The 26,220-nt window shown below is 49.9% G+C and overlaps 1 protein-coding gene across 9 annotated transcripts in view; it reads right to left on the reverse strand.

Moving 5' to 3' along the window:
* MOK (MOK protein kinase) overlaps positions 1-26,220 on the reverse strand; it is a 41,123-nt gene that overhangs the window by 1,435 nt on the left and 13,468 nt on the right. For 3 of the 9 annotated variants that reach the window (XM_043490306.1, XM_043490305.1, XM_043490304.1), the window contains exons 3-10: positions 14,502-14,591; positions 13,154-13,224; positions 5,658-5,736; positions 5,483-5,531; positions 3,730-3,908; positions 2,318-2,419; positions 1,391-1,564; positions 609-729 (exon numbers count right to left, since the gene is read on the reverse strand). In XM_043490306.1, the coding sequence (XP_043346241.1) occupies positions 609-729; positions 1,391-1,564; positions 2,318-2,419; positions 3,730-3,908; positions 5,483-5,531; positions 5,658-5,736; positions 13,154-13,224; positions 14,502-14,591 (865 nt within the window). Of the gene's footprint in view, positions 1-608; positions 730-1,390; positions 1,565-2,317; positions 2,420-3,729; positions 3,909-5,482; positions 5,532-5,657; positions 5,737-5,891; positions 13,134-13,153; positions 13,225-14,501; positions 14,592-22,005; positions 24,442-26,220 lie in introns of those variants that run through there. The other 6 variants (XM_043490307.1, XM_043490308.1, XM_043490309.1 and 3 more) reach the window with 6 other exon arrangements.

Raw genomic sequence — 26,220 nt, forward strand, 5'->3', positions numbered from 1 at the left:
GGACGTGCACACAGGCCAGCAGGGCCCGGCCCCGGGGTCTCGCTCTCTTGAGGGCAGCCTGGCCACAGGGACACCCGCGTCCTCGGCCCCCAGCAGACGGACCCTCAATGCACGCCGGGCTGAGTGAGGAAGGGCGGAGGAGCAGTCGCCACGCAGCTCGGAGCCTGCACACGGCTGTGAAGGGGGCTGGGGGCCTGAAGGTGATGCTCTCACAAGGAGAAGCCACAGCTGCTAAGAGCGTGCGCAGCAAGCGCCGGCTGCCCGCTGCTCCCGCAGGGCTCAGCGGCCAAGGGGTCACCTGGCCAGGGGTGGCCTCCCTGCGCCCGCAGCCAGGGTGGCCTGAGGGACACGACAACGTGACCGGCGCTGGGTCGGGTGCAGCCTGGCCCTGGGGGTGGGAGGACCCGCCCGCGAGGCTGTGGACGGAGCTGGTGGGTAGCAAGGGCGGGGCCGTGGGAGCCGGCGCCCACGCCCGGCACGGGCCGTCGCTGTCTGGTTTGGCGGCAGGTCGCTGACAGCCCCTCCGGGCGGGTGGGGGGCCCTCCAGGGCGTCTGCCTGGGAGACACAGGGGTCCCTGCGGCCGTTGGCTCCCCCGATCACACAGTACCTGCTTCCGGCCCTCCTGCGCCGTCTGCCAGGTGCTGTTGAGCTCTGGGGCCGTGGGGCGCTCGGGGAAGGGAGCGGGGGCCTTCCGCCTGGCCCTGGCCAGCGCCTGCTTCTCGGCCGCCCTGTGGGGGGCACAGAAGGGCCCCTCTCTTGAGAACCCACGTGGTGTCCGCCACCTCCAGTCTCCGGCCTGTTGCTCCCCTGCCTCGCTCACGCGCGTCTCACCCACTGACCTCCGGGGAGCTCGCCCCTTCTCTGCCTCAGCCTGACAGCCTCTGGGCTCTGCGCTCCAGGACTCGAGGCAGGTGGTGACAGAGGGGTGGTCAGATGCCCCGGGGCAGGCACTCCCCACGTCGACGCCGCCCAGCTCACTCTGGAGCCTCAGAGGAGCAGGCTCACCCCACTAGCCCGCTCTGCTCTGACTCCCTGGGCTCAACATTGGAGCCTTGACCTCGACTGGAAGGCAGCCACAGGCCCTCCTCCTACCCTCCCTGATGCCACTGTAGCCTCCTTTTGGAAAAAAGTCCAAGAGAGCAGCGAGAGGTGGGTTCCCAGAGGTATGGGCACTGTTCCCGGGACCACCTGTCCCTCTGCGCGCCCTGGCCCCTCCGCGTGCCCCCCCGGCCCCCCGCGCGCCCCTCGGCCCCTCCACGCCCCGCCCCGGCCCCTCCGCACGCGCCCCTTGGCCCCTCCACGCCCCCCTGGCCCCTCCGCGTGTCTCCCCCTGCCCCTCCGCACCCCCAGTCCCCTCCGCGCGCCCCTCGGCCCCAGCAGGGCGCCCACCTCTGCCCCTGGAAGTAAGGGTGCTGCAGGGCCTGGTGGGCAGTGATTCTCTCGTCGGGATCATAGGCCACCATGGCGTGCAGGAGGGAGAGGCATTGCGGGGACAGACTGGTGGTCAGTAGAGGTATCCCTGATCCCTTTTTAAAAGGAAAATCAAAACTCATAGCTCTCGACCTGCATTAAAAGCCCAATGATAATAAACGGTCACGCCGCCATTTAGAGCACGTGGCCGGTCCAGCATCAAGACTGCACAAGGACCTGTGCTGAAGGGAACAGTTTACATCTAACAGTGGGGCGGGGAGGCAGGAAGTCGTCCAGACTCTGAGAGCAGAGGGACCCTCAGGCAGCCGCGGCCCTGGGCTCCGTTACAGCCTCCATGCGACCCAGGGCAGCGGGCGCCAGGGAGAGGCACCAGGAGAGGGGAGGTCTCTGTGCTTCCACTCACTTTTCCTGTGAACCTAAAACTGCTCCAAAACATTAAATCTGTTTTTAAAACGGGTGTGTGTGTGTGAAATCTCATGCTCTAAATACAAGAAAACTTTCCCTTGAAAAGACTAACATAACATTCCCACCAGAGAAGAATGAAAGAAAATTTTAAAAAAGAACAAGACCCCAACATAGTTGTCATCTCCGTACCTTCCTAGGGTCTGGGAGCTGCTGGGTGCTGCCCACCCCTCACGTCCCCGGGGCCCCCTGAGAGCCCGGCTCCCCCAAGTCCCCGCCCAGGGGTCAGTGTGGCGGGGCATCGGGCGGAGCTGCCCCAGGCCAGGCATGCGGCCTGTGCTGGGAGCCATCCTCACCCGAGGCTCCGAGGTCCGAGTGAACCCCTGGGGACACCTCCCAACTGCCCGGCCGAGCGGCTGTGCCGGGCCCTCGGGGAACAGCGGCGGGGCGAGCCCTGGGGCGGGGCCCGGGGCCTGCACTCACTGCTTGAACTTGGTGAGGGTCTTCTCAGCAGGCGTGCCCATGACGTCGTGGATCCTGGAGATCTGGTCCAGCTCGTTGGCGCCAGGGAAGAGCGGCTGCAGGCTGGGTGGGATCAAGGCTGCCGTCAGGGCCCGGACCCTCCAGGCGGCAGAGGGACCTCCAGCACGCGCCCCCGCCCGCCCCCGCCCCGGGCCTTCCTCCTCCACTGTGCCCACGTCGGGGTCCTTCTAAGGCACAGAGCCCACTCCTGAATCTGCACAGCTGGGTCTCCACCAGCTGCGAGAGGAAACCCCCAGCGCCTCTCACCACCGGGGGAGCGCGGTCCACAACAGTGCAGGCCGGGCCAGGCCAGACGGCGTGGACAAACGAGGTCCACGGAGCCTTTCGGTTTCCGAGCCTTCACAGAGCTGGGACTCGTGGATAAAAGGGCTCCGGCGCCTCTCGCCTCCCTCCAAACTGACTCGAGCGACTGTGCTGTGCTACGCTTAGTCCTCAGTCTGTCCGACTCTTTGGGACCCCGTGGGCTGTAGCCCACCAGGCTCCCCTGTCCAGGGGATTCTCCAGGCAAGAATACTGGAGCGGTTGCCATGCCCTCCTCCAGGGGATCTTCCTGACCCGTGGATTGAACCCAGGTCTCCCACATTGCAGGCAGATTCTTTACCGTCTGAACCACCGGGGAAGCCAAGGGACTTAAGCACATGAGAAAACACCATCTGTTGGAACTTTATCAGCGAAACTACCAGTCTCCTTTCCAAAAATAACACTCACTTATCAACAGGGAAGCTCTAGAATCAGCTGCGCCCTGGAGGGCCTGTGCATTTATCGAGGGGCCAGTGGACGCCCTGAGTCCTCCCGCCTTGCTGGGCTCTGCTCCTCTGACCGGGTCACTCCGACGTAAATCACCCCTCCCACGCCCCGGAGCAGGAGGGTGCGCCCCCTCCTCCCTTCCCGGCCTCTACTGTGGCCTTGCTCCGCCCAGAGCTGGAGCCAAGGCTGGGGTGGGGGCAGCATGCTCAGGGCCAGGGCACTCTGGACTCCTGCTGCTCCTCAGCCCTGGGGCCTGAGAGCCCGTGGGAATGACTGGACTCCGAAGGCAGACTAGGGGCACGGCAGGCCCCACACGGCGCTGGAAGCACGCCCTGGCTCCGTTCCTTCACGGGCTTCATCGGTTATACCACTGATAAGGCCACACGGAGAGGCTCGGCCACCCAGGGCCGGGCAGCCGCTGGGAGAGAAGTAACTGACAGTGTTCTTCCCTCCACGCTGGGCAGACAAGGGGAGCGGTCCGCCCGCTTCCCGTCAGGTTCAAGGGCAGCCACGACACGAGAAGGACCGTTCCAGGCGCTCAGGAGAGCGTGAAGGGCGGGCCTGGCGGGAAGCCGCTGGATGCTCCCCCAGGGGCCCAGCGCTACCTGGCCATCTCGTAGAGCACGCAGCCCGCGCTCCACAGGTCCATCTTGAAGCCGTAGAAGCCGTCGGTGAGGAGGCACTCAGGGGCCCGGTACCAGCGGGTGGAGATGTACTCGGTGTACGGCTGCCTGGAGTAGACGCTCCGGCACGAGCCGAAGTCCCCGAGCTTCAGGACATCCTGCTGTGAGCGGGGAGACACGGGGACAAGGAACGTCTCACCAAGTAGCGACCATCACACAGGCCATTCCAGGGACTGGCGCACTGACACAAGGACGCCTGGCATCTACACGAGCTTGCAGACCATAGAGTGCTGGCTCTGTAAGCATCTGTGAAGTTGCCGCTGACCCATGAGGAAGTGGGGTCTCTATCCAGTGGATCACATTTACAAATATTCTGGCTGTGTTTTATAGACATTTCAAAATGTCTGCAAAACGTCTACGGGCTGTGCAAATGTTTAAGTCACAGTCTAAGTCTACAGATGAATTCTACACCCTGGTCATATTCCCCGTTATGCCTCAAACAGGTTTCAAGGCGTTTCTTCCAGCTTCTCTCTCTCTCATACTCAAGTCGTAAAACGCATGCTGTCAATAAACATGAAGTCTCTGGCAGGCACCTGCGGCTACAGCCCACGTTAAACAGCACTTCTCTCGGCCAGACGATGAAGAAACCTACACTGAAAGCCTTGTCCCTTTTTCCCATTCCCAATACAGTCAACAAAAATTAAGGCACATAAAAAGGCAAGAAACAACGGTCTGAAGAGGCAAAGCATGCATCAAAACCAGACTCAGATGTGGCACAGGTTTTAGAATTTTAGAATTATCAGACAGGAAATTAAAAAAAATATATATATGATTAATTTAAGGGTTCCAGGGGAAAAAGAAGACAGCATGCAAGTTCAGATGGGAAATGTAAGAAGAGAGATGGAAACCCTAAGAAAAAATCAAAAGAAAACATCAGAAATAAAAAAACACTGGAAGAAAAATTTTAAATGACTGATAGGTTCATCAACAGACTCATCAGCCAAGGAAAGAGTCAGTGAGCGTGAAGATGTGCCAACAGAAGCCTCCCAAACTGAAATGCAAAGCAATAGAAGAACATCAAAAACAGAGCCAAACATCCAGGAGCTGTGAGACAATTTCAAAAGTTGTGGCGTGCACACACTACAATGCGGACAAATCTCAGAAGGACGATGCTGAGTGAAAGAAGTCAGACCACAGAAGGGTGTATACCATGTAATTCCATTTACAGAACATTCTAGAAGACACAGTAATTCTATTATGACAGAAAGTCAGCTTGTCTTTCCTGGGGACAAGGGACAGGAAGGCAAAGGTTACCAAAGGCAAGAGGAAGCTTTTGGGGGCAGTGGCTTTGTTTGTTGACTAGGATGATGGTTTCATGGGTATGTACAAATGCCCAAACCTAACAAACTGTACACTTTACACATGTACAGTTTAAGGGCTTTTGAGTGAGACAGACCTGAGCTCAAATCCTGCCTCTTCCCCTTTTATATTTACAGCATTTAGAATAATTTATCAATAAATGGAGTTTATTTTTATACACAGTATATAAGAAGGGTGCCTTTTTCCAGATGTGCAGTTATGTTCATGGCATTTATTAATGATTTTTTTCCCAAAACTGGAAGGGGAAAAAAAAATAACAAACATGACATCCATTGGGATTGAAAGCATATCCAGTGAAAAGCTTTTTATATTCTATCTTCATTCTGATATCAATTTTTCATATAAAAGTTCTTACCTTTACTAATATATTTTCTGGTTTTACATCTCTGTGAAATATTCCATTTCTGCATTCAACATGAAAAGAAGGCCAGAATTAATTGCACCTCATTCAAATTCTTCCACACTGCATTTTCTAATGAATGGTAACACATTCTATCAATCTGAAAGCCTCCAAGTCTCCACGTGAGTACCTGTGCATGTGGTCCAGAGACTTACACAGCTGGTACATGTAGTGAGTGATTTTCTTCTCTGATAACGGGTGTCTTCTTCCTGTGCAATCAAGGAGAGAGCCAAATATGGTTACCAATATCCCCATTTTTAATAATGTGCAAAAATTTCTAATTTTCTCAGTGAAAAACAGGATGGAACAGTTCTAGGAAATACGGAGTCCATCTACAAAATATGCCATGTAGAATGCTACATACCGACATGACCTCATTCAGAATCGCAGGGCAGCAGGCCTTCTCTGCAGTGGGGAGGGTGCTGAGTGATCACCACGGGGCACTCGGCCTGGGGCCCCCATGCAGCCTCGGGCAGGCCTGCAGGGCACGCTCCTCCACACTGCGACTGCGAGACGGCTGGCCACGTGTGTGCTGCGCGCGCTCAGTCGCGTCTGCCTCTGCGACCCCATGGGCTGCAGCCCGCCAGGCTCCTCTGTCCTCGCAATTTACCAAGCAAGAATACTGGAGTGGGTTGCCATTTCCTGCCTCAGGAGATCTTCCTGACCCAGGGATCGAACCTGCGTCTCCTGTGTCTCCTGCATTGGCAGGCGGGTTCTTTACCACTGAGCCACCTGGGAAGCCCGAGATGGCAGGAGTCACCTGCAAATCCAGCATTTTCCTCAGCTTCCTGTCTAGATGGAGATTTCCGTCTTTAAGGGAATAGATCACAGTTTTGTTTTTTTCTTTTCTGCTGCACTGCCCAGCATACGGGGTCTTAAGTTTCCTGACCAGGGATTGAACCCGCACCCCTTGCAGTGGAAGCGTGACGTCTTAACCACTGGACCACCAGGGAAGTCCCAGAAGTACGTTCTCTCAATCAAAGAAGACGACCAATGACTGAACTTCACAGCCCACACGCTCCTCTCACAAAAGGGAGCAGACACTGGCACCGCGGACTGTGCCCTGCAGCACGCCAGGCACCCATCCACACAGCCTGCAACCTACACCTTCCTCACTCCTGCGGTGTTAGTGATGTTCTAGAACCCCGCACATCACACTCCAGTACCACGGACCACTGCAGGCCACGGGGTCCCAAAGAGTCGGACTCGACTTAGCGACTGAATGGCAACCAGTACCACAGACACCCGTCCTCTTGAAGATGTCACCTTTTAACTTGATTTTAACCCCAGAGATCTGTGTTTCTAGGTTATTAGGTTTTAAATATGAGAAACACATGCTCTCACCTAATAATTCAGAAAGCCAACATGAGCACATGGCCCACTTGACATTTTTGGTCCTAAGTTTGCAATTTCTGTTGAAAAATTAATGTTTTCTTTTTCTCGCATAACAAGAATGTTTATGTTAATGATAGAAAGTAACAATTTACAAAATGTCTAAGTGCAGTGAATTTTCCCATGTCATACTATAATCTTTTTATTCTGTTTCACATCAGTTTTCCACAATTAAAAAGAATTAAAACTAAGACTATTGGCTTCCCACAGCTTGAGGAATTTTATAATTCCTTTATTCTGTAATAATTATATCAATTATCTGTACAAAGGTGAAAAGAAAGCAAAATTTCCACTCTCTGTCACCCGTGAGGCTGGCTGAAGTGTTGTGAAGTTCTGTCTCCTCTGTCCTCGCTGCCCAAGGACGAGGCGGGCTCCCCAGACCCCGGTGGCAGACTCCCCTCAGCTCAGGGCTCTCAGGACCAGGGCCCCCAGTCCCCTGGGGCCTGTGAAGACACAGGCCGCCCCCCATCCTTGCCCGGCATGTCTGGTTCAGCAGGTCTGTGGTGGGGCCCTGAAAGCTGCCTTTCCAACGAGTTCCCAGAACCGGCTGCGGGGCCTGGCTCTGCGCCTCGGGAACCACACCTCCCTCTTGCTGACGGGACGCTCCAGCCCCATCCCCTTCTCCCCCTTCCCGGTTGTACTCAGCCTGCTCTGTTCCTAGAAGCACCCTTCCCAGCCACATCCACACAGACACATCCTGATTACAGCATAAAGTTGTCCTTACATTCATCTGAACCTGAACTCAGGGAAGGTGGACTCTTTTAGGAAAAGTCTAATGCATCCCATCTTCATAATCGCCTAGGGATCTTTCATAAAGCAGATTCCAAGGCCCAGGCCTAGCCCGAGTGAATCACAAGCAGGCGGGGGAGCCAGGAGTCTGACCTTTCACTGCCTTCTGCCCCCAGGGCAGGCGGACTCTCTGCCTTCCCCCTGGGCTGCCCCCCTCTACCCATTCGTAGCCATGGGGGCAAGGCTGTGACTCCTTCCCATCTCTCCGTGGGAATTCCTGTCTGCACGCGGGGGCTCCCAGGGGAACAAGGGGCCCGCCCGAGCCACGGCACAACCGCTCTGAGCAATCAGAGAGTCCACACCCTCAACAAGGAGGATGGACTATCGACTTTCACAGTATTTCCCCCAAAAGAAGATCCTAACTTTCCGGGCGCAAGATGGTATCTGGTTCCCACCAGATTCTCACTTACAAACATCTTGAAGCAGACAAAATACTGTTAATAAAACACCCTGAGGTTCCTTGTATGACCCTTTACTGAAGCCAGCAGACTGCAAACAGTATTTCCCTGGCTCACTGAGCCAAATTAATTATTCCAAGATAATTTTTGACCAAATATTCTCATTAAGAAGGCACTTAATGAATGTCACACATAACACCAGCAATGTAAAAAATTGAAAGTGAACACAATGATTAGCTGTGGCCTCCAGTGTAACCCGCGTTGCACCAGGAAATCTAGCACACACGCCCCTCCCACAAGAGGCCCTGTCCCCAGGCCACGCCTGGTTCTCCAGGTCAGGCTCCGAGGTGCCTGCCGGGCCCACCACGGTGCGGCCAAGTGGCCCACAGTCTACGCCTGGGCCCAGAGGCTAGGCCCTGAGGCAGCCTGCGAGCACGCGTCTGCCATCAGTATTTTCCAAGAGAGAGGCCCGCGGGACAGCACGCGATTCTCAGAGAGGTTGGAGGTCCCAACCCGCAGAGGGAAGCAGGCGGGGTGTCAGACTCAGCATGGAGCTGGAGCCATCGCCAGCACCCCTGTCTCAACAAGGCCGCATTCAAGGAGGGCCTCCCAGCTCTGCTCTTTGTCTTCTGCTGTGTTTCTTATTTTTTGGCCATACTATGCGGCATGCGGGATCTCAGTTCCCTGACCAGGGATCGAACCCACACCCCCGGCATTGAAAGCGCAGAGTCTTAACCACTGGATGGACGGCCAGGGAAGCTCCCCAGCTCTGCTCTCGGAAGCTGGCTCATCTCAGGCAAGTGCTCTGACTTCTTGCAAGCTCTTTTCCTCACCTCTAGAGTGGAGCTGAGCTCCCAGCACGGGGACGAGCCAGTCCAGGAATCCAGAGCCGGCGCACACCAGCTGTGTGTCGCGCGATGACGGTGGGGGTGGTGGTGGCGACAGCAGCCCACGCTGATTAAAGACCAGGCCAGCCGGGTGCTGCTCCACACGCCTCACACCTCTCATCTACTCCTCACAACTACCCCGAGAGCCAGACACCATCATTACCCCCATCTTCCAGACCAGGGCCTGCCGCCGTGAGAGGCGTACGGTGCTGTGCGTGCTCTGGCCTGGACTGCGATCGGGGACACCCGTGCTCCCTGGACACAGAACCGGACGGCACCTCCGAGAAGCACCAGAGCTGACCTAACAGGGTGGTGCCATCAGCTTCAGGAAATTCCAGCGAAAACGCTGCTGCATCACTCACACCCTGAAGAGCACAGATGGACAAAGTGAGGAAGACGCTCAGCGATCACGCCACATCAGAATGTTTCAAGGAAGAGCTAGCAATGCCGTAACAGGTTTATGTCATGTCTATTTCCTTTTTATATATGCACAAAAGTGATGTGGGTGGAAACTGTCTCAATAGTTCTGAACAATTTCCTTTAATAAGGACAGAACTAAAATTGCTAAGTGAAAAGAAAGGTATGTGTCAGAGTGGCAGTGGCAATGTTTTTCTTCCTTTTCGTTGGTACATAAAAAATACTGCATCTTACAATTCAGTGGCTCAGATCTGTTCAAATATAAAAATATAACTGAATTAATCTGACACAGTAATGTCGTGCAAAATTGTTACATTGCATAATGACTGGAACATGAACCCTGATTTCAGAGTTGCCCTAGAATTGAGGAAATACAATCATTCCTGGGTGTCTGCAGGGTCCTGGTTCCAGGAGCCCCTCAGGTACCACAATCCGTGGATGCGCAAGCCCCTTGTATAAAATGCTCCATAGCTCAGACACACGGCCTAAGCTCCTCATGGAAACAAACTGTAAAGCTACGCTTATAGTCAAACAAAGCTTGGTTTGCTTTTTCCTTCCTGGCTCACCGCCCAGAGTCACGGATTTGTTTCAGGATGCCTGGTGCACTCACAGACTCTGAACGGTATAACCCTAAGGTGGCAAGACCAGCCCCCGGACCTGGAACAGCCTGTGCTCCAGAAGGCGGCCCGTGTGCTGCCGGTGGGGGGTCTCAGGGTCTGGGTGGCCAAGTCTGTCGAGGAGGACAGGCAGAGGAGCCACGGCAGGAGACCACGTGGCCCGAAAGTGGTTGGTGGTGGCCTTGGCCACCAGGCCTTCCCGGTCCACTCAGGGCTGTCCAGAGGGCCATGTGCAGTGGGCAAGAGCAGGCGCTGCCCGAGCCCCGGCCCCAGACCATCCCGGACGAGGCCCACAGCCATGGAGGGGTCCCTCGTCTCTCCATGCCTCCCTTTCACCATCCCGAACATGCGATCATGACAGAATCTGCCTCACAGGCTCTCAGGGTGAAACAAGCTGATTCCTCTCAAGGGCCAGGGGCAGCGCCTGGCCTGTGGTGAGCACTCACGGCCATCAGCCATCACTGTCATCGCCGCACAGTCGGCGCCCCGAACCCCCGGGTCTCTGTCCGCGGGTCCCGCATCCGAGGTTTCTGAGGTTGGCTGAATCCCTGAGTCGTTTTATACACAAGGGGCTTGAGCATCCGTGGATTCTGGTACCTGAGGGGCTCCTGGAACCAGTACCCTGCAGACACCAAGGGATGATTGTATTTCTTCAATGCTAAGGCAACTCTGAAATCAGGGTTCATGTTCCAACAGTGAGTATCTTACAATCACTGTCAGCCGTTTTCCCCATGTTTTAACATCTCTGACACTTAGAGGCCCCTTAGCACTGACAGCAGCTGATCCCATGCTCAGAGCACAGCGCCTGGCCTGTGAAGCCACTCGGCATCCCCAGGGTGAACCGACGGCCGCTGAGCTATAATACAACAGTCTGCTTTCTACGGTCTCTGTAGACAGACACCGAAAGAAACAGATTCACTTCCTCCAATTACATGACTCCCCTACTACTGGAAATTAAAATATTAATTTCTAAACAAAGTTTTCTCCCATCTAAACATACAAAAACTTGCCAGAAATTATCCCCTCCCCTCGAGTTTTAAAATATCACACTCTAACAAGCATAAGTCTAACATAAGATATGTATCTTATACCAAGAGAATTGTTATTATACTAAAAGGAGGTGATTCTGTAGATTCATAAGAACAAAATGTCGACTTACTGGTAAAAAGATCATTGCAAATTACAGTAAAATTTAGCGGTTGTTTCTCCTGGTTGCATTGATACCCTGTCCTGATACACTGTGAAAATATGTATTACACAGAGACTATCAGAGTGAAGGATCTAAGTCAGTTAGTGCATCTGAAAGTTAATCACAGAGTAACACCTTATTTATATCCAAGTTGTCTGGAATAAGACTTCAAGTGAAATTTCCAGGTAAGTGAGGTTTACTCCTCAGATATACAACTCTTTTCTATTTGTAGGTACTTTACATGGGAATCTTTTAAAAACATTTCACTCACTTTCCCATCAGCGTTTCCTACAGTGATATAGTTATCACAATCCAGTACATGACTATGTTCCCTCTAACCTGTCTTGGGGAACCTGGCAGCTTAGAGCTGTTCTCCCAGACCACTCTTGGTTTGGTTTATATTTTCAGTCTCCTCCCCCATGACTGGATTGTCACCTGTCACTTTCTGTTAGTGTGTAAAGTTCTAGAAGCGCCTTTTAAGAGCTCTTATTTTTAATAGGTTTTTAAACCAAGAAGCCAGATGACTTAAGTTTATTTTAAATTGTACTTAAAGCAAGACACCTGAGTGAGAGGTTTGTCTATGAATAAAATACACAAGGTTTGTAACTTAAAAGAAATATCATATATTCCCAGATACAAGACAATCTCCTACTTTCCTCAAAAGATGTAAAAGTTTCTGGATCCAAAAGTTTTATATCAACTTTCACAGACGTAAAACTTGTCTACTCATGCTATTTATTAATATACTAAGCCACATATTTTAAATCACATATAAAATATGTCCATTTGACATAATACTTGTTTCCATACTTCCATTTCATAAACATAACTTTATCTGAACTCTTCACATGCACCTTTAACATCATGTTAAATGTCCCCTTTGTTGCAAGAACAGCTTCTCGATCTAAAAGTTTTCTACACCACATCATCTGCCCTTTGGCCTAACCTGCTTGAGGTAATAAAGCAGTTTTTAAATCATCTATGATATTGTTGCTAAAATTCTATTTCAGATATAAAAAGTCCTTCATATAACAAAGGCAGTGATATTTTTTCATTTGTTCGGTAAGAATAATATGATCCATAAAGTCTAACACTTGCTGTGTGATATTTACAAGGCTCATTTGTCCTGACATCTAACACAACGGGGAGGTCAGGCCCAGGGCTATTTGATAAACATGGGCCAACCTTCTGCCTCCTCCTCTCTGCTTCCCCAGGTGACCTCTGTCAGCCTCCAGAAGCAGCCGTGACCTTGGTCGGCTCAGGCACGCATGCTTCCCCAAACAGTGCTGTGTCGTTCAAAAGACGGGGAATGAATGAGCACTCAGCAGCAGAGGGCACCGTGTGAGGATCCAAACCCAAGGAGGAAGGAGAGTCCCTCTCAGGGGACTATTTGTGGGGGAAGGCCTGCCTTATTCCGAAGCCTAGAGTAGAATGCCGAGCAATGGCAGAGCCCGGAACGGACCCTCGAAGGGCACGAGCCTGTGAGAGGCCTGAGCTGGGCCTCCCGCTGTGCCACCCTCACCCGCGTCACCCCGCCAGCCTGAGCGCCATGTGGCATCACGTCCCGAGCAGACAAGACTGCCCCCCAAATACCTCCCACACCCAGCTGGTGCTAGTGGTGAAGAACCCGCCCGCCAATGCAGGGGACGAGAGACACGAGTTCCATCCCTGGGTCGGGAAGATGCCCTGGGGGAGGGAATGGCAGCCCGCTCCAGTATTTTTGCCTGGAGAATCCCACGGACAGAGGAGCCTGGTGGGCTACAGTCCGCTGGGTCACAAAGAGTCGGACACAATTGAAGCGACTTAGCACACACGCACTGTATACTCATATACAACTACTGAACTGTGGTGACTGATGATTTTGAGAATTAAGACAAATATATGGGAACTATAAGCTTTAAAAGATCTTAGACGCTCTTTCAAATTATTCTACATACCTTGTATTAGCTCATAAATATTCATCTCCATAAGTTCACATATTAGTGCAAGAGAACCAGATTTTCTGTCACTGAAGAAGAAAGCAGGATTTAAAATGGTTTTTTCCTTGTATTAACCAGAAAAAAAGCATCAAAATATTTAACTCATTTGTAAACACTTCTGATAAACATAAAACACTCCCACAGCAAAGACCAAAGTGTGATGACCAAAACAGCAGAAGTTTTGATTTTCAATCGGTATTTTAGGTAAAAATAATTTTAAATAATAATAAACCAACTTTAGGCAAAAATTCTAAAAGTTGGCCTCCCACAATTTTGGGAAAAAAGCATCTTGAGATTATAAAAGTAACTATTATATCTTCAGATAGAAGAAAACAGGTTGAGGAGTTAGAGAAGCAAAACAAAGAAAGTAGGACTTAATTCAAGCTCTGTGGCTGCAAATTCAGCTTTAATTTACCTAAATTACTTCCACGTCACTGAGATACATCACAGTGTGGGGAGTGAAATACAAAACCTGGCCAGGGGCAAAAGGAGGAAGACGCCTCTCCCCACACCTCTGCAGGGTCACCCCAGGCCCCGCAGGGCGCCTGTGAAGGGGCTGGACGGGGCGCGCCGTCCCTCGGGCTGCCGTGGACAGAAGCGCTTTGCCCCTGAAGCGCTCAGCACAGGCAGCGCTGTGACCGTCCGTGCAGGCTGCAGCCTCCGGACCCGGCCGAAGACGTGCCTCAGAGCACGCGGGCCAGGAGGCCACGCGGCCAAGACAAGGCACTGTGTTCTGACTGCAGAACTGGTCAGCCCTCTGATGAAAACCTCCCCCACCTCAACGGTCAGAGACTGCGGTTCCCCGGATGGTGGTACAGGCCAGGCTTCCCGCTGAGGGGCGCCTTCTCGGAGCTTCAGGCCAGATCCCAGCCCTAGCCCCCAGCAGACGAGCTGTGCTCTGCATTCTTCATTTGAACAGAAATGAAAACTCCCTTGAAATTACGTCAAGTACAGTGAGAACGGCTGCATGAAGTCATACCAAGATGGCAACTGCAGGGATGACCTAAGTGCGGCCCCCGAAGGAGGGCAACAAGGCTGACACACAGGGGTCCCGAGCCGCCGCCGCCCACACAGAAGCCAACGGAGTCTCCGGAGGGGGACCATCTGAATGACGGTCGCTGCTGTGACACGGAGTCACTGCAACGAAGGCCTTTCCACTTTAGGACTCGGATGCAGACACTGGTCCAAATACGTGTCTGAGCTACAAAGCCAATATTTATAACGTCTACTGTGGTTTTCTTTCCTAAAAAGAGATCTAACAATTATCATCGAGGTTAGATACTTTTTAAAGCCCCAGTATACTCACAAAACCACTTCGTGCAACGTGAGAATGTTCGGGTGTGGGTTCAGGCGTCTCAGTGCTTGTATCTCTCGCAGGTTGTTCACTTGCTCAATACTATTGTGCAGGTAAAAATAAATAATGAGTTTATTATTTAGGTCAGCTTTAAAGTCAGGGTTACCAAATCACTGTTTATTATCCATGATCACAAGTTACAAGCTCACAAATAACGTCAAGCAAGTTTATCAGGTTTTATTCTCCCATCAGCAGCTGAACATTAGCATCTCATTTCTACAGTATCTTACAAAAATCGAGGCTCTTACGGCTTTGGACACGCATTCAAACTCTTCCCATCTAAACTCCTGAAAGAATACTTTGGTAGTTTCTCTTACAATTAATAAATATAGAAACATAGACTAAAGTTTTCCATTAGTCAGTTTACAGGAACTAACTGAGCACTGTAAGCAACCTCTGAAAATAAGCATCTCACGTTCAGACCGGCCTTCTTTCTAACCTTCAATGCAGGCTGTAGACGGTTTCAGTCATTCATCTGGGGAGAGGCCTTCTCTCAGCAGGTGTGTCTTTACTGAGGCTTTTCTTTATGGAGACTGCTCTGCCTGCCACTGCGTTCACACCCCGGGTCACAACAATACAAGTACCAGAGGCCAACGGCCTGAGGCTGGCTGGCACCACCCTCCAGACTGACCCTTACCAGGGCACTCTCCCTGTGGCTGGGCCCGTGAGGTCAACCCAGCCGAATGGCTCCGTCCACCAGAGACTCCATCTCAGCGGCTCCAAAAGAAACGGATTCTGGAAATATTCTTTCTCTGAACTGGCAAAACGGTTTCACCAACTTTTTTCTTTTCTTTTCTTTCCCCTGGCCTCACCATGTGGCTCGTGGGCTTCTTGTTCCCAGACCAAGGATTGAACCTGGGCCCCAAGGTTGAACCAAGTCTAACCACTGGACGCCAGGGAATTCCCAACCAACTTTCAACATGTAGAGTAAAGCTCAGCATTTTGTTTGGTTATTCAAAGAGTTATTATAGCCAATAGTATATTACTGCTGCTGTTTCAAATCAACACGGCTGGATATTTCCAGTCTCTCTCATGCAAATCAACAAATAGGAACCTGATACATAAGAACCTGGGCAGTCTGAGCATAAGCATGTTTCTGACAAAAAGCTTTCGGTCCCTTTTTAACTATTATCCTCTATTTCCCCCCTCATATCCAGGATGATATTCAAAATATTAGCAATTTACACACCATGGTCCACAACCAACCAGAAAAGACACAGCTCACTTTGCCAGTGCAGTATCCCTAAGGAGGGTCCCTGCTGAATCCAGGACTGTAACCCTTTAGTTGCGGGAGAGAGGGGAGGATCCGAGACTGCTGGGTAAGGGGCCAAGCACAGTGCGTAGGGCGGTGGGGTGGGGCCACACCCCAGAGGCTCAGAAGAGCAGCTCCTTTCCGCCTAGGATCTGAGTTTTTCACTGCTTAGTAACCATTACAGATGGCCATCCTGGGGCGTGCAGGGACCAGACCACAGTCCTGTCCGTCCACTCTGCCAGTTCAGTGCCCAGCTCACCACCTGCTCCTCCCCGCACCCCGGCCTCCCCTAGGGGACTCTAGAGCAATACTTCCCAAAACATGTCCCACAGAATTTTATTTCTCTGGAAAACGCTTTGTGGATAAACTGCATGTTGAGGAAATGTGAGACAGGGCCAATCTAGTTCCTTTCGGAGAGTGACAATTTACAGTTGATGTCAGAAGCTTTCAAAACTCCTACAAAATAAGGAGAACAGTTTACCTTCATTTAAACCAACATTTTCCAGACTTTCTGTGGGCACAGGGTCCTCTCTTACATAATATTAGGTCACCGTCCCTTAGAACTAAGGTTCTAGAGAACACACCACTCCAGACCATCCTCTGAGTGACAAGGCAGATACAGATTTTTTTCCTTAGGGCAGAGGAGATGAACACAGACACCAACAAGGCCAAAGGAGGAAGAAAAGAGCAAGCTGAGCATTCTTTGGGGGGCGCTTAGGAAAACGGCGGCCAAGCATCTCTCCCTCCCTCCCTGGGGTGCGCGCTGGAAGGGCAGCCACGGTTCACCCCATAGTCCCACACCACAGAATCCCTGACCCAGGACCAGGCCACTGAAGACCCCCCACCGGTGTCTGCCAGCCTCTGCCCAGGGCATGCTGTAAGCCAGTGGCTATCAACCAGAGGGACCTTGCCCCCCTAACGGACACGGGACAATACTAGAGACATTTCTGGTTGTCCCTGCTCCATTCAATGGCAGCAGCCGAGGATGATGCTAAATATCCTATGGTGCACAGGACAGGACCTGTGACAAAGATGAACCTGGGCCCAAACGTCAGCGGCACCGAGAAACCCAGCCTTAGGTGGAAATAGCAAGAAACCAGTTGGAGCTAGCAACAGTTCTAAATTTTGAACTATATAGCTGATCTAAAAAAAAGAAAAAATAATCAGTCTTTTAGGACCAGTTAGTCAAATAGCTTTGTCATTCAGACAAACATTCACTCACCCTTCTCATCTTTAATATGAAAACTGCTATGATATCCTGAAACACATTTTCTTATTGCAGACAGAATCATTTCATGCCTCCCCAGGCACTCACTCAGAACTAAGGAACTAGTGCAAACATTAGACAGGCACCCTGACTGGGTTCTGCTCGCCTCGGTTCAGGCAACAGTGTGCACTCAAATGTAAATCAACTCTGCTCCTTCTTTTAAAGATCCTGGGGGAAAAAAAAAACTAAAAATCTGCAAAGTGACCACTTTTCTTCGCCTTAGAGTTGCTTTGAATTCTGTGGTCAAGTGACATTCAGGTTGTTTCTGTTTGTCTTTTTACTGTCCTGCTGGAAACAGAAAATATCATGGAGCGGAACACAGAGGAATGTAGGCAAGCCTCTGCTTCGAAAAGAACCAGCTGGGGAATTTCCCTGGCTGTCCAGTGGTTAAGACTCCAAGCTTCCAGTGCAGGGGGTGAGGGTTCAATCCCTGGTCCGGGAATTAAGATCCTACATGCTGCGGAGCAAGTAAGCCCGCGTGCCGAAACCGCTGAGCCTGGACCACAGCCACAGAGCCCGTGTGTAGCCCGCCCCACAGTGGAAGACCCCCACGACACGATGACGATCCCAAGCTCCGTGACTAAGACCTAACGCAGCCAAATAAACATTCAAGCAGACATACACAATGAAGCAACAGGACACGCTCACTGGAATGGCCAGAATTTAAAGGACTAACCACACCAAATGCTGGAGAGGATATGACGCAACTAGAACTCGGGTTCTCTGCTGGTGGAAATGGAAAAAGGTATCATCATTTCAGAATAAGTCTGGGCTGTTTCACGTACAGTTAAATAGACATCTACCCTGTGACCCAGAGATTCTATTTCCAGGTAATGACCTAAAAATATATACACACATTTACATAACCATAAAAAGTCTTGTATGAAGTTTTACAGAAGCTTTATTCATAGTGGTCCAAAACCAGAAAACACCCGGAAGTTCCTCAACATGAGATGAGATAACGAGGTGTTTTGCAGTCAAAGCCTGGAATGGACACCACTCAGCGGTAAGAAGATGTAAGCTACTGATACGACAATGGGATAAACCTCAGAGACTGCATGGATGCTGTGATAAAGGAGTGGAGAGATTCCATTTAACGGGAATTTCTACAACAGGGTAAAGAGAAACAAAACAAAACCCAGAAGAGTGGCTACCTGGGATGGGAAGGGAGGACTAAGGAACCCGAAGGAACTCTTGAGGGAGAAAGAAATGCTCTATGCTTTGATTACACAGAGATATCCACTTGCAAAAATTATATAGTTCAAAAATGTGCATTTCAATGAATGCAAATTTTGCCTTTAAAAAAGAATTGCATAGTAATAACCAAGTGGAATGCAAAGTAGGAAGTCAAATATCTGGAGCAGCAGGCTTGTTTGGCCTTGGAGTACAAAGCAAAGCAGGGCAAAGGTTGACAGAGCTTTGTCAGGAGAACAAGCTGGTCACAGCAAACACCCTCTTCAGTAACACAAGGGACGACTCTACACGTGAACATCACCAAAGGGTTAGTGCCAAAATCAGACTGACTGTATCCTGTGCAGCCAAAGATAAGAGAAGCTCTATACAGTCAGCAAAAACAAGAGTAGGATCTGACTGTGGCTCAGATCACAAACTCCTTATTGCAAAATTCAGACTTAAATTGAAGAAAGTAGGAAAAACCAGTAGGCCATTAGGTACGACCTAAATCAAATCCCTTATGATTATACAGTAGAGATGATGAATAGATTCAAGGGACTAGATCTGATACACAGAGAGCCTGAAGAACTATGGACAGAGGTTTCTAACACTGCACAGGAGGTGGTGACCAAAACCATCCCCAAGAAAAAGAAATGCAAGAAGGCAAAGCGGTTGTCTGAGGAGGCCTTACAAATAGCTGAGGAAAGAACAGTTGCAAAAGGCAAAGGAGAAAGGGAAAGGTATACCCAACTGAATCAGAGTTCCAGAGAGTAGCAAGGAGAGATGAGAAAGCCTTAAGTGAACAATGCAAAGAAACAGAGGAAAACAACAGAATGGGAAAGACTAGAGATCTCTTCAAGAAAATTAGAGATACCAAGGGAGCATTTCATGCAAAGATGGGCACAATAAAGGACAGAAATGGTATGGACTTAACAGAAGCAGAAGGTATTAAGAAGAGGTGGCAAGAATACACAGAAGAACTGTACAAAAAAGATCTTCATGACCCAGATAACCATGATGGTGTGATCACTCACCTAGGGCCAGATATCCTGGAGTGCGAAGTCAAGTGGGCCTTAGGAAGCATTACTACAAACAAAGCTAGTGTAGGTGATGGAATTCCAGTTGAGCTATTTCAAATCCTAAAAGATGATGCTGTGAAAGTGCTGCACTCATCACACCAGCAAATGTGGAAAACTTAGCAGTGGCCACAGGACAGGAAAAGGTCAGTTTTCATTCCAGTCCCAAAGAAAGGCAATGCCAAAGAATGTTCAAATTACCATACAACTCTGCTCATTTCACATGGTAGCAAGATTCTCAAAATCCTTCAAGCCAGACTTCAACAGTACATGAACCAAGAACTTCCAGATGTACAAGCTGGATTTAGAAAAGGCAGAGGAACCAGAGATCAAATTGCCAAGAAACGATGAATCACAGAAAAAGCAAGGAAATTTAAAAAAAATCATCTACTTCTGCTTCACTGGACTATGCTAAAGCCTTTGACTGTGTGGATCACAACACACTGTGGAATATTCCTAAAGAGATGGGACTATCAGACCACATTACCTGCCTGCTGAGAAACCTGTATGCAGGACAAGAAGCAACAGTTAGAAACGGACATGGAACAACAGACTGGTTCAGAACTGGGAAAGAAGTACATCAAGGCTGTACTTTGTCACCCTGCTTATTTAACTTATACGCAGAGTGCATCCTATGAAACGCTGGGCTGGATGACTCACAAGCTGGAATCAAGATTGCCAGGAGAAATATCATTATGCAGATAATGCAAATGATACCACTTTAATGGCAGAAAGAATAGAGGCACTAAAGAACCTCTTGATGAAGGTAAAAGAGGAGAGTGAAAAGCTTAAAACTCAACATTCAAAAAACAAAGATCATGGGTTCTAGTCCCATCATTTCATGGCAAATAGATGGGGAAACAATGGAAACAGTGTCAGATTTCATTTTCTTGGGCTCCAACATCAATGTGGACAGTGACTGCAGCCATGAAATTAAAAGACGCTTGTTCCTTGGAAGAAAAGCTATGACAAACCTAGACAATGAATTGGTGCTTTTGAACTGTGGAGTTGGAGAAGACTCTTGAGAGTCCCTTGGACAGCAAGGAGATCCAACCAGTCCATCCTAAAGGAAGTCAGTCCTGAATATTCATTATAAGGACTGATGCTAAAGCTCCGATACTTTGGTCCCCTGATGCGAAGAACTCACTCACTGGAAAAGACCCTGATGCTGGGAAAGACTGAAGGCAGGAGGAGAAGGGATGATAATGAGATGGTTGGATGGCATCACCGACTCAATGGACTTGAGTTTTAGCAAACTCTGGGAGATAGTGAAGGATAAGAACCCTGGCATGCTGCAGTCCATGGAGACACAAAGAGCTGGACACGACTGAGTGACTGAATCACGATAGCAACCAAGCAGGGTGGGAGATCAGATGGAGTTATTCAGATTAATTAAAAATCCCAGGCTTGGTGGTGGTGGCTGTGGTACCTGGGCTCATTATACTACTGTTTACTTTGTATATACTTGAAAAGTTCTGTAATTATATCCTATTTAAGTGAAAGAGTCTTTAAGGTGACTCATGAGTTTCTTGCCTTTGTTTTTATTTAGAATCCCACACAGAAGACTTATTTTTGCAGAAGTAATTTGAGGACCACTGAGTGACGTGACTTGGGAAAAAGCTGTGTTCTGAGTCAAGAGCAGGCACCGCGCTGCCTCCCACAGCAGGGCACTGAAAGGACACCTCCCCCGGCCTCACACAGACGGGGGTCCTAGCCCCGCTCTACCCCTCGGCAGCTGAGGGACGCTGGGCAGCGTTTGGAGCTCACCCCTCTAGGGGCGGGCCCCTCATTTGAAGGAGGGCTCTCAGCCAGGGCTACTGGGAGGATTAATCGACATGTGCACACAATTTACCTGGTAGTGGGCGTGGCTCTGGAACAACTGCTGTAAGTTTCACTTTTTTGGGGGCTGTGCCAGGAGGCATGCAGGACCTTAGTTCCCTGACTGGGAACTGAACCTGTGCTCTCTGCCATGCAAACACGGAGTCTAAAACCAGTGGACCACCAGGGAAGCCTGTGTAACCTTCATTTTTACTATTGCTACTCGTATTTATTATTACCTCAATTTTCCAAATAGTCTTCAAACTATTTTGCTGAGTAACTTGCACCAACTGTTAGACAAGTTGACCCACTACCGTGCCAAGCGTTTCACCTGCATCTTTAATTTAACCCTCCCCATGATCCTACGAGGTAGACACTGGGTTGTTCCCGCTGCATAAATGAACTGAACCACAGAGAGATTAATGAACTGCCCAAGGTCACACAACTAAAAGTGGAAGAGCTGTTGGTTTTGCCCTCACCTAGTAACCCTATGCTGGCGAGGATTCACACGAGCTTCTCTTACTGCTTCGGAACAAAAAGAGAGATTCTACAAACATCAAGACTAACGACTTTTTTAATGACTCATTTCATTTCTTTACAACATTTCTAAAGGAAGAATACAGTCGTAGCAAAAAAAAAAAAAAAGGAGCATCTTATTAACAGTGTATTTCTGGTGAGTATAGGTGGGAGGACCCACTGAAGACAGATCAAAAAAATATCAAAGCAACTGGGTCATGATGCCTTATGCAAGTAACTAACTTCATCATCCCCAAACTAAGGCTTTGAGCCACTGAAGGAAGACAAATCTCAGGAGCTGCAAACGCCCATCCTGACACAGTACTAATGAACTGGCATATTATAATACCTCACCTTGACTTCCTATGAGTAAAGGTGACTGCCAAAGCCATCGATTTCTATTTCAGAGGCGCAGAAAGGAAGGGCTGGAAGTAACACTGGGAGGCGGTGGGTCAGAGGCTCCGAAACCAAGCTCCTTCTGGCTGCGTGACTCAGCGTGACTTGCCTCTGTTACTGACTGACTCTTCTTGCCCACACCACCCACACAACGGTGCAAGGTGACTCTGAGGTTTCACAATCATAAGCAGAGCAGAAATGGATTTTTAAAGGAACCTAAAATTATTCTTCAAGTGAATAAGATTAAACTGTTTTATATTGATGACAGATATTATAATCCAGAGCTCTAAAAGCTGACGATACTATTTTCATGGTTGAAAAAGAAAAATAAAACCAAAGAACAGAATAAAACTTGTGGATCAAGGATCAGTGACACTGGAATATCCAATAAATGGTCAGCAATAAAACTCCTAGAACTGACACCAAACGCAGCTTTCTTCCAGAACGTTCTTCTAGAAACTATAGTCATGTCTTCCTGTACAACAGAAATAACAGCAATACCTTTTTCAACGTTAGAAGCCACGCGCAATATGACTCATTCTGGATCATCTATGGTTATTTTCTGTTTGTTCTGATTTGCTTTTTAATTTTGAAGTTACTTTAGGCTAACAGAAAAACTGCAAAGACAGTAAAGAAAGCCACTTTCACCTGGCTTCCCCTAATGTTAACATAACATTTACTGAAACTGCAAACGAACACTGGTACAACTCTACTCACTACATTAGACACTTTATTTGGATTTGCCCAGTTCTGCCACTGATGCCTTTTTATCTCCTGGGATCCAGCAGATCACACTGCAAGTAAGTGGCCGTGTCCCCAAACTCTGTGATATCACCACAGCCTGTCCTTGTCATTATCGTCACAGTTTTGAGGAGGACTGGGCCGGTGTTTTGTAGAATGCCCCTCAGTGTGGGCTCTTCTGATGTATTCTCATAAATCAACTGAGATTACAGACCTTTGGAAGAGAATACCACGGAGGGGACACGCAATTCCCATGCCATTTATCAGAAGGTATGTGATATCAATATGTCTTATTAGTGATGACGCTGATATTAATGATTTAGTTAAGCTAGCATCTACCAGGCTTTTCTCTGTAAAGTTAACTATCTTTCCCTTTCATTTTCTATTCTTTACAAGCAAGTCATCAAGTCCAGCCCTCAGTCAAATGGAAGGAAATTAAGCCCCACCTCCTACAGGAAGAAATAGCAAACAATTTGTGGACATAAGTTAAAACCACCACGGTAATTAATAAATATTCAGGAGATCATTTGAGGCTATGCAGAAATTCCATTCTCTTTCAAGTTTTAGCTTACTAATTTTAGCATTCATAAATTTATCTTGCCTGCAGAAATGATTACTTATTCTAATGATGACTTTCCATTTCCCTCATTCCTCTGTATCTATGAATCATAAATGAGAAAAAAATTTTCCCCTCATCCCAATTTGTTTATTCATTTGTCTATTTATTTACATCAGTATACACTCAAGGTTATTTGAATGAAGAGAGAGGTTAGTGTACATATATGCTAGCTCTGTCTGCTGAGAAGACCTAAAGATGCTGACATTCCAGTAGCAAAAAAAGAGGTTTAAAAAAGAAGAAAATGATGGGGGATGCCACAAGAACATAGGTGCCAACCTGAAGGTGCGCTCCACAGCCAGGTCTGGCTCAATTTTAGCTGGAACAATTATCAAATAAATAACAAGAGCACTGGATTATAGCCGCCTATGGTTTTCAACATATGTGTAAGAGTAAATGAGAATTCACAAGAGAAAACGCAAAACCTGTTCCCTGTGGGTTTGGATTACACAGGCCAGCAGACACCTGTCAGAAATAAGCTGGAGACACCATCAGTGATTCCGGACATCAAAGACCCACAAAACACTGCCAGCTCACAGCGTATTTCCTTTTAAGTAAAGCCAGTATGTGAAACTGGCTGTCAATAATCCCCCTCACACACACACACATTAGAAAAAAACAAGGAAGCTATAACTGATTCAGTGATACTTTATTATAAAATCTTTATTATGGGTTTTGTAAAAGAAAAATAAGTGTTCTAATCAATCACTTCTAAAGTTAGGACAATTGCTTCTGAAACAGAACAAACGATCACACATCGGTAACACGGGCCAGCATCTCCCGAGCATTTACGAGTGCCTTACGCCCAGCTCCTTCCGCTTCCCACCTCAGTCAATCCTCCTTCCGCTTCCCACCTCAGTCAATCCTCCTTCCGCTTCCCCTCTCGGTCAGTCCTCCTTCCGCTTCCCATCCCGGTCAGTCCTCCTTCCGCTTCCCCCCTCGGTCAGTCCTCCTTCCGCTTCCCATCCCGGTCAGTCCTCCTTCCGCTTCCCCCCTCGGTCAGTCCTCCTTCCGCTTCCCACCTCGGTCAGTCCTCCTTCCGCTTCCCCCCTCGGTCAGTCCTCCTTCCGCTTCCCATCCCGGTCAGTCCTCCTTCCGCTTCCCACCTCAGTCAATCCTCCTTCCGCTTCCCACCTCAGTCAATCCTCCTTCCGCTTCCCCTCTCGGTCAGTCCTCCTTCCGCTTCCCTTCCCGGTCAGTCCTCCTTCCGCTTCCCCCCTCGGTCAGTCCTCCTTCCGCTTCCCATCCCGGTCAGTCCTCCTTCCGCTTCCCCCCTCGGTCAGTCCTCCTTCCGCTTCCCACCTCGGTCAGTCCTCCTTCCGCTTCCCCCCTCGGTCAGTCCTCCTTCCGCTTCCCATCCCGGTCAGTCCTCCTTCCGCTTCCCACCTCAGTCAATCCTCCTTCCGCTTCCCCCCTCGGTCAGTCCTCCTTCCGCTTCCCATCCCGGTCAATCCTCCTTCCGCTTCCCCCCTCGGTCAGTCCTCCGCGTTGCGTCCCCCCTCGGCCAGTCCTCCTTCCGCTTCCCCCCTCGGTCAGTCCTCCGCGCCGCGTCCCACCTCGGTTGGTCCTCCTTCCGCTTCCCATCCCGGTCAGTCCTCTGCGCCGCGTCCCACCTCGGTCAATACTCCGGGTCTCACAACAAGGAAGCCACGGGCCGGACGGACGAGGTACTTTCAGCATCAGGACCTGGTAGGAACTGCGTCCCTCGGGCGGCTCCATGTTCTCCCAAAGGGCTGAGGTCAGCCCAAGGCACTTTTGCAGATACACTGCTCCCTGCCTCCCCAAAGGACTGCCCTCAAACCATTCTAATCTCCTTTCAGGGGAGCACTTCTCACATGTTACAGGTCTCTCTGCCTCCTGAAGGCCCATCGGTGGCCTGCGTGACCTCTCCTGGCCGACGGGTTCCCCAGAGCAGCCTTGACTCTGCATGGTTCTGGGACGGCAACCACCGTGGGAGTCATGGGGCCTGCAGGCGTTTTGTCCAGCCTATATTTCGTGTTTATGTCTCCACCAAAATTGCAGCTGGCAAGTCCTGCCGTCTGCAAGCACGTCTACCCTGCACCCGGCGGTGAGCTGACAAGGAGCCCCGGCCTCTGACCGAGCGAATGCATCCCACCCGCCGCTCGGGGTCCCCTCTTGCTCCACTGGGTTTGTGGAGCATTTGTCCACGGTGGCTGGCTGAGGCCGTCTGCCCCGGCGATGAGGGTAATCGCAACACTGGGCAGCAGATTCTCCACCAGGCGTAGTATAAAGGTAAAGACAGAGGTAGGGGGTGGATAAACAAATACAGAGAATTCAGAACACTGGGAGGAGGAAGTGATAGGAAGGAGGAGCAGCAGAAGCCCCTGTAACCGCAGAGTCGGTCCAGCAGGTAAACACCGCGTGCTCTGGCCTGGCTCTGCCCGCCCAGTGACCTAGGTCACCCGGTCAAGTTACTTCACATCACTAACCACCTCTCCTCAGGTGCAAAACAGGGATGATGACACCTGCCCCTTGGGACGTCACCAGGGTGACGTTACTGTTACCCATTCTCCTTGAGGTAAAAGGCCTCAACTGCTTTCCAATTTGAAACACTATCTTTGCATGCTGAGAGTTTGAAATCAAGGCCTATACCCCAAAACACTCAGAAGGCTCCACATTTTCAGGACAGGGATTACTATGTTTTTTAAAACGTTGCCTTAGATAGTCAGAGGCTTCAATTCCTTTGATATTAAAACAGGCTGAGTTTCAAACCTCTTTACTGACAGAACAGCTGCGGTGACGCCATCCCTTATTTCCTTATTCTGACAGTTCCCCAATCACACCTGGTCTCTGAT

This window comes from Cervus canadensis, chromosome 17, assembly GCF_019320065.1.
Source record: "Cervus canadensis isolate Bull #8, Minnesota chromosome 17, ASM1932006v1, whole genome shotgun sequence".
NCBI classification, from domain to species: domain Eukaryota; kingdom Metazoa; phylum Chordata; class Mammalia; order Artiodactyla; family Cervidae; genus Cervus; species Cervus canadensis.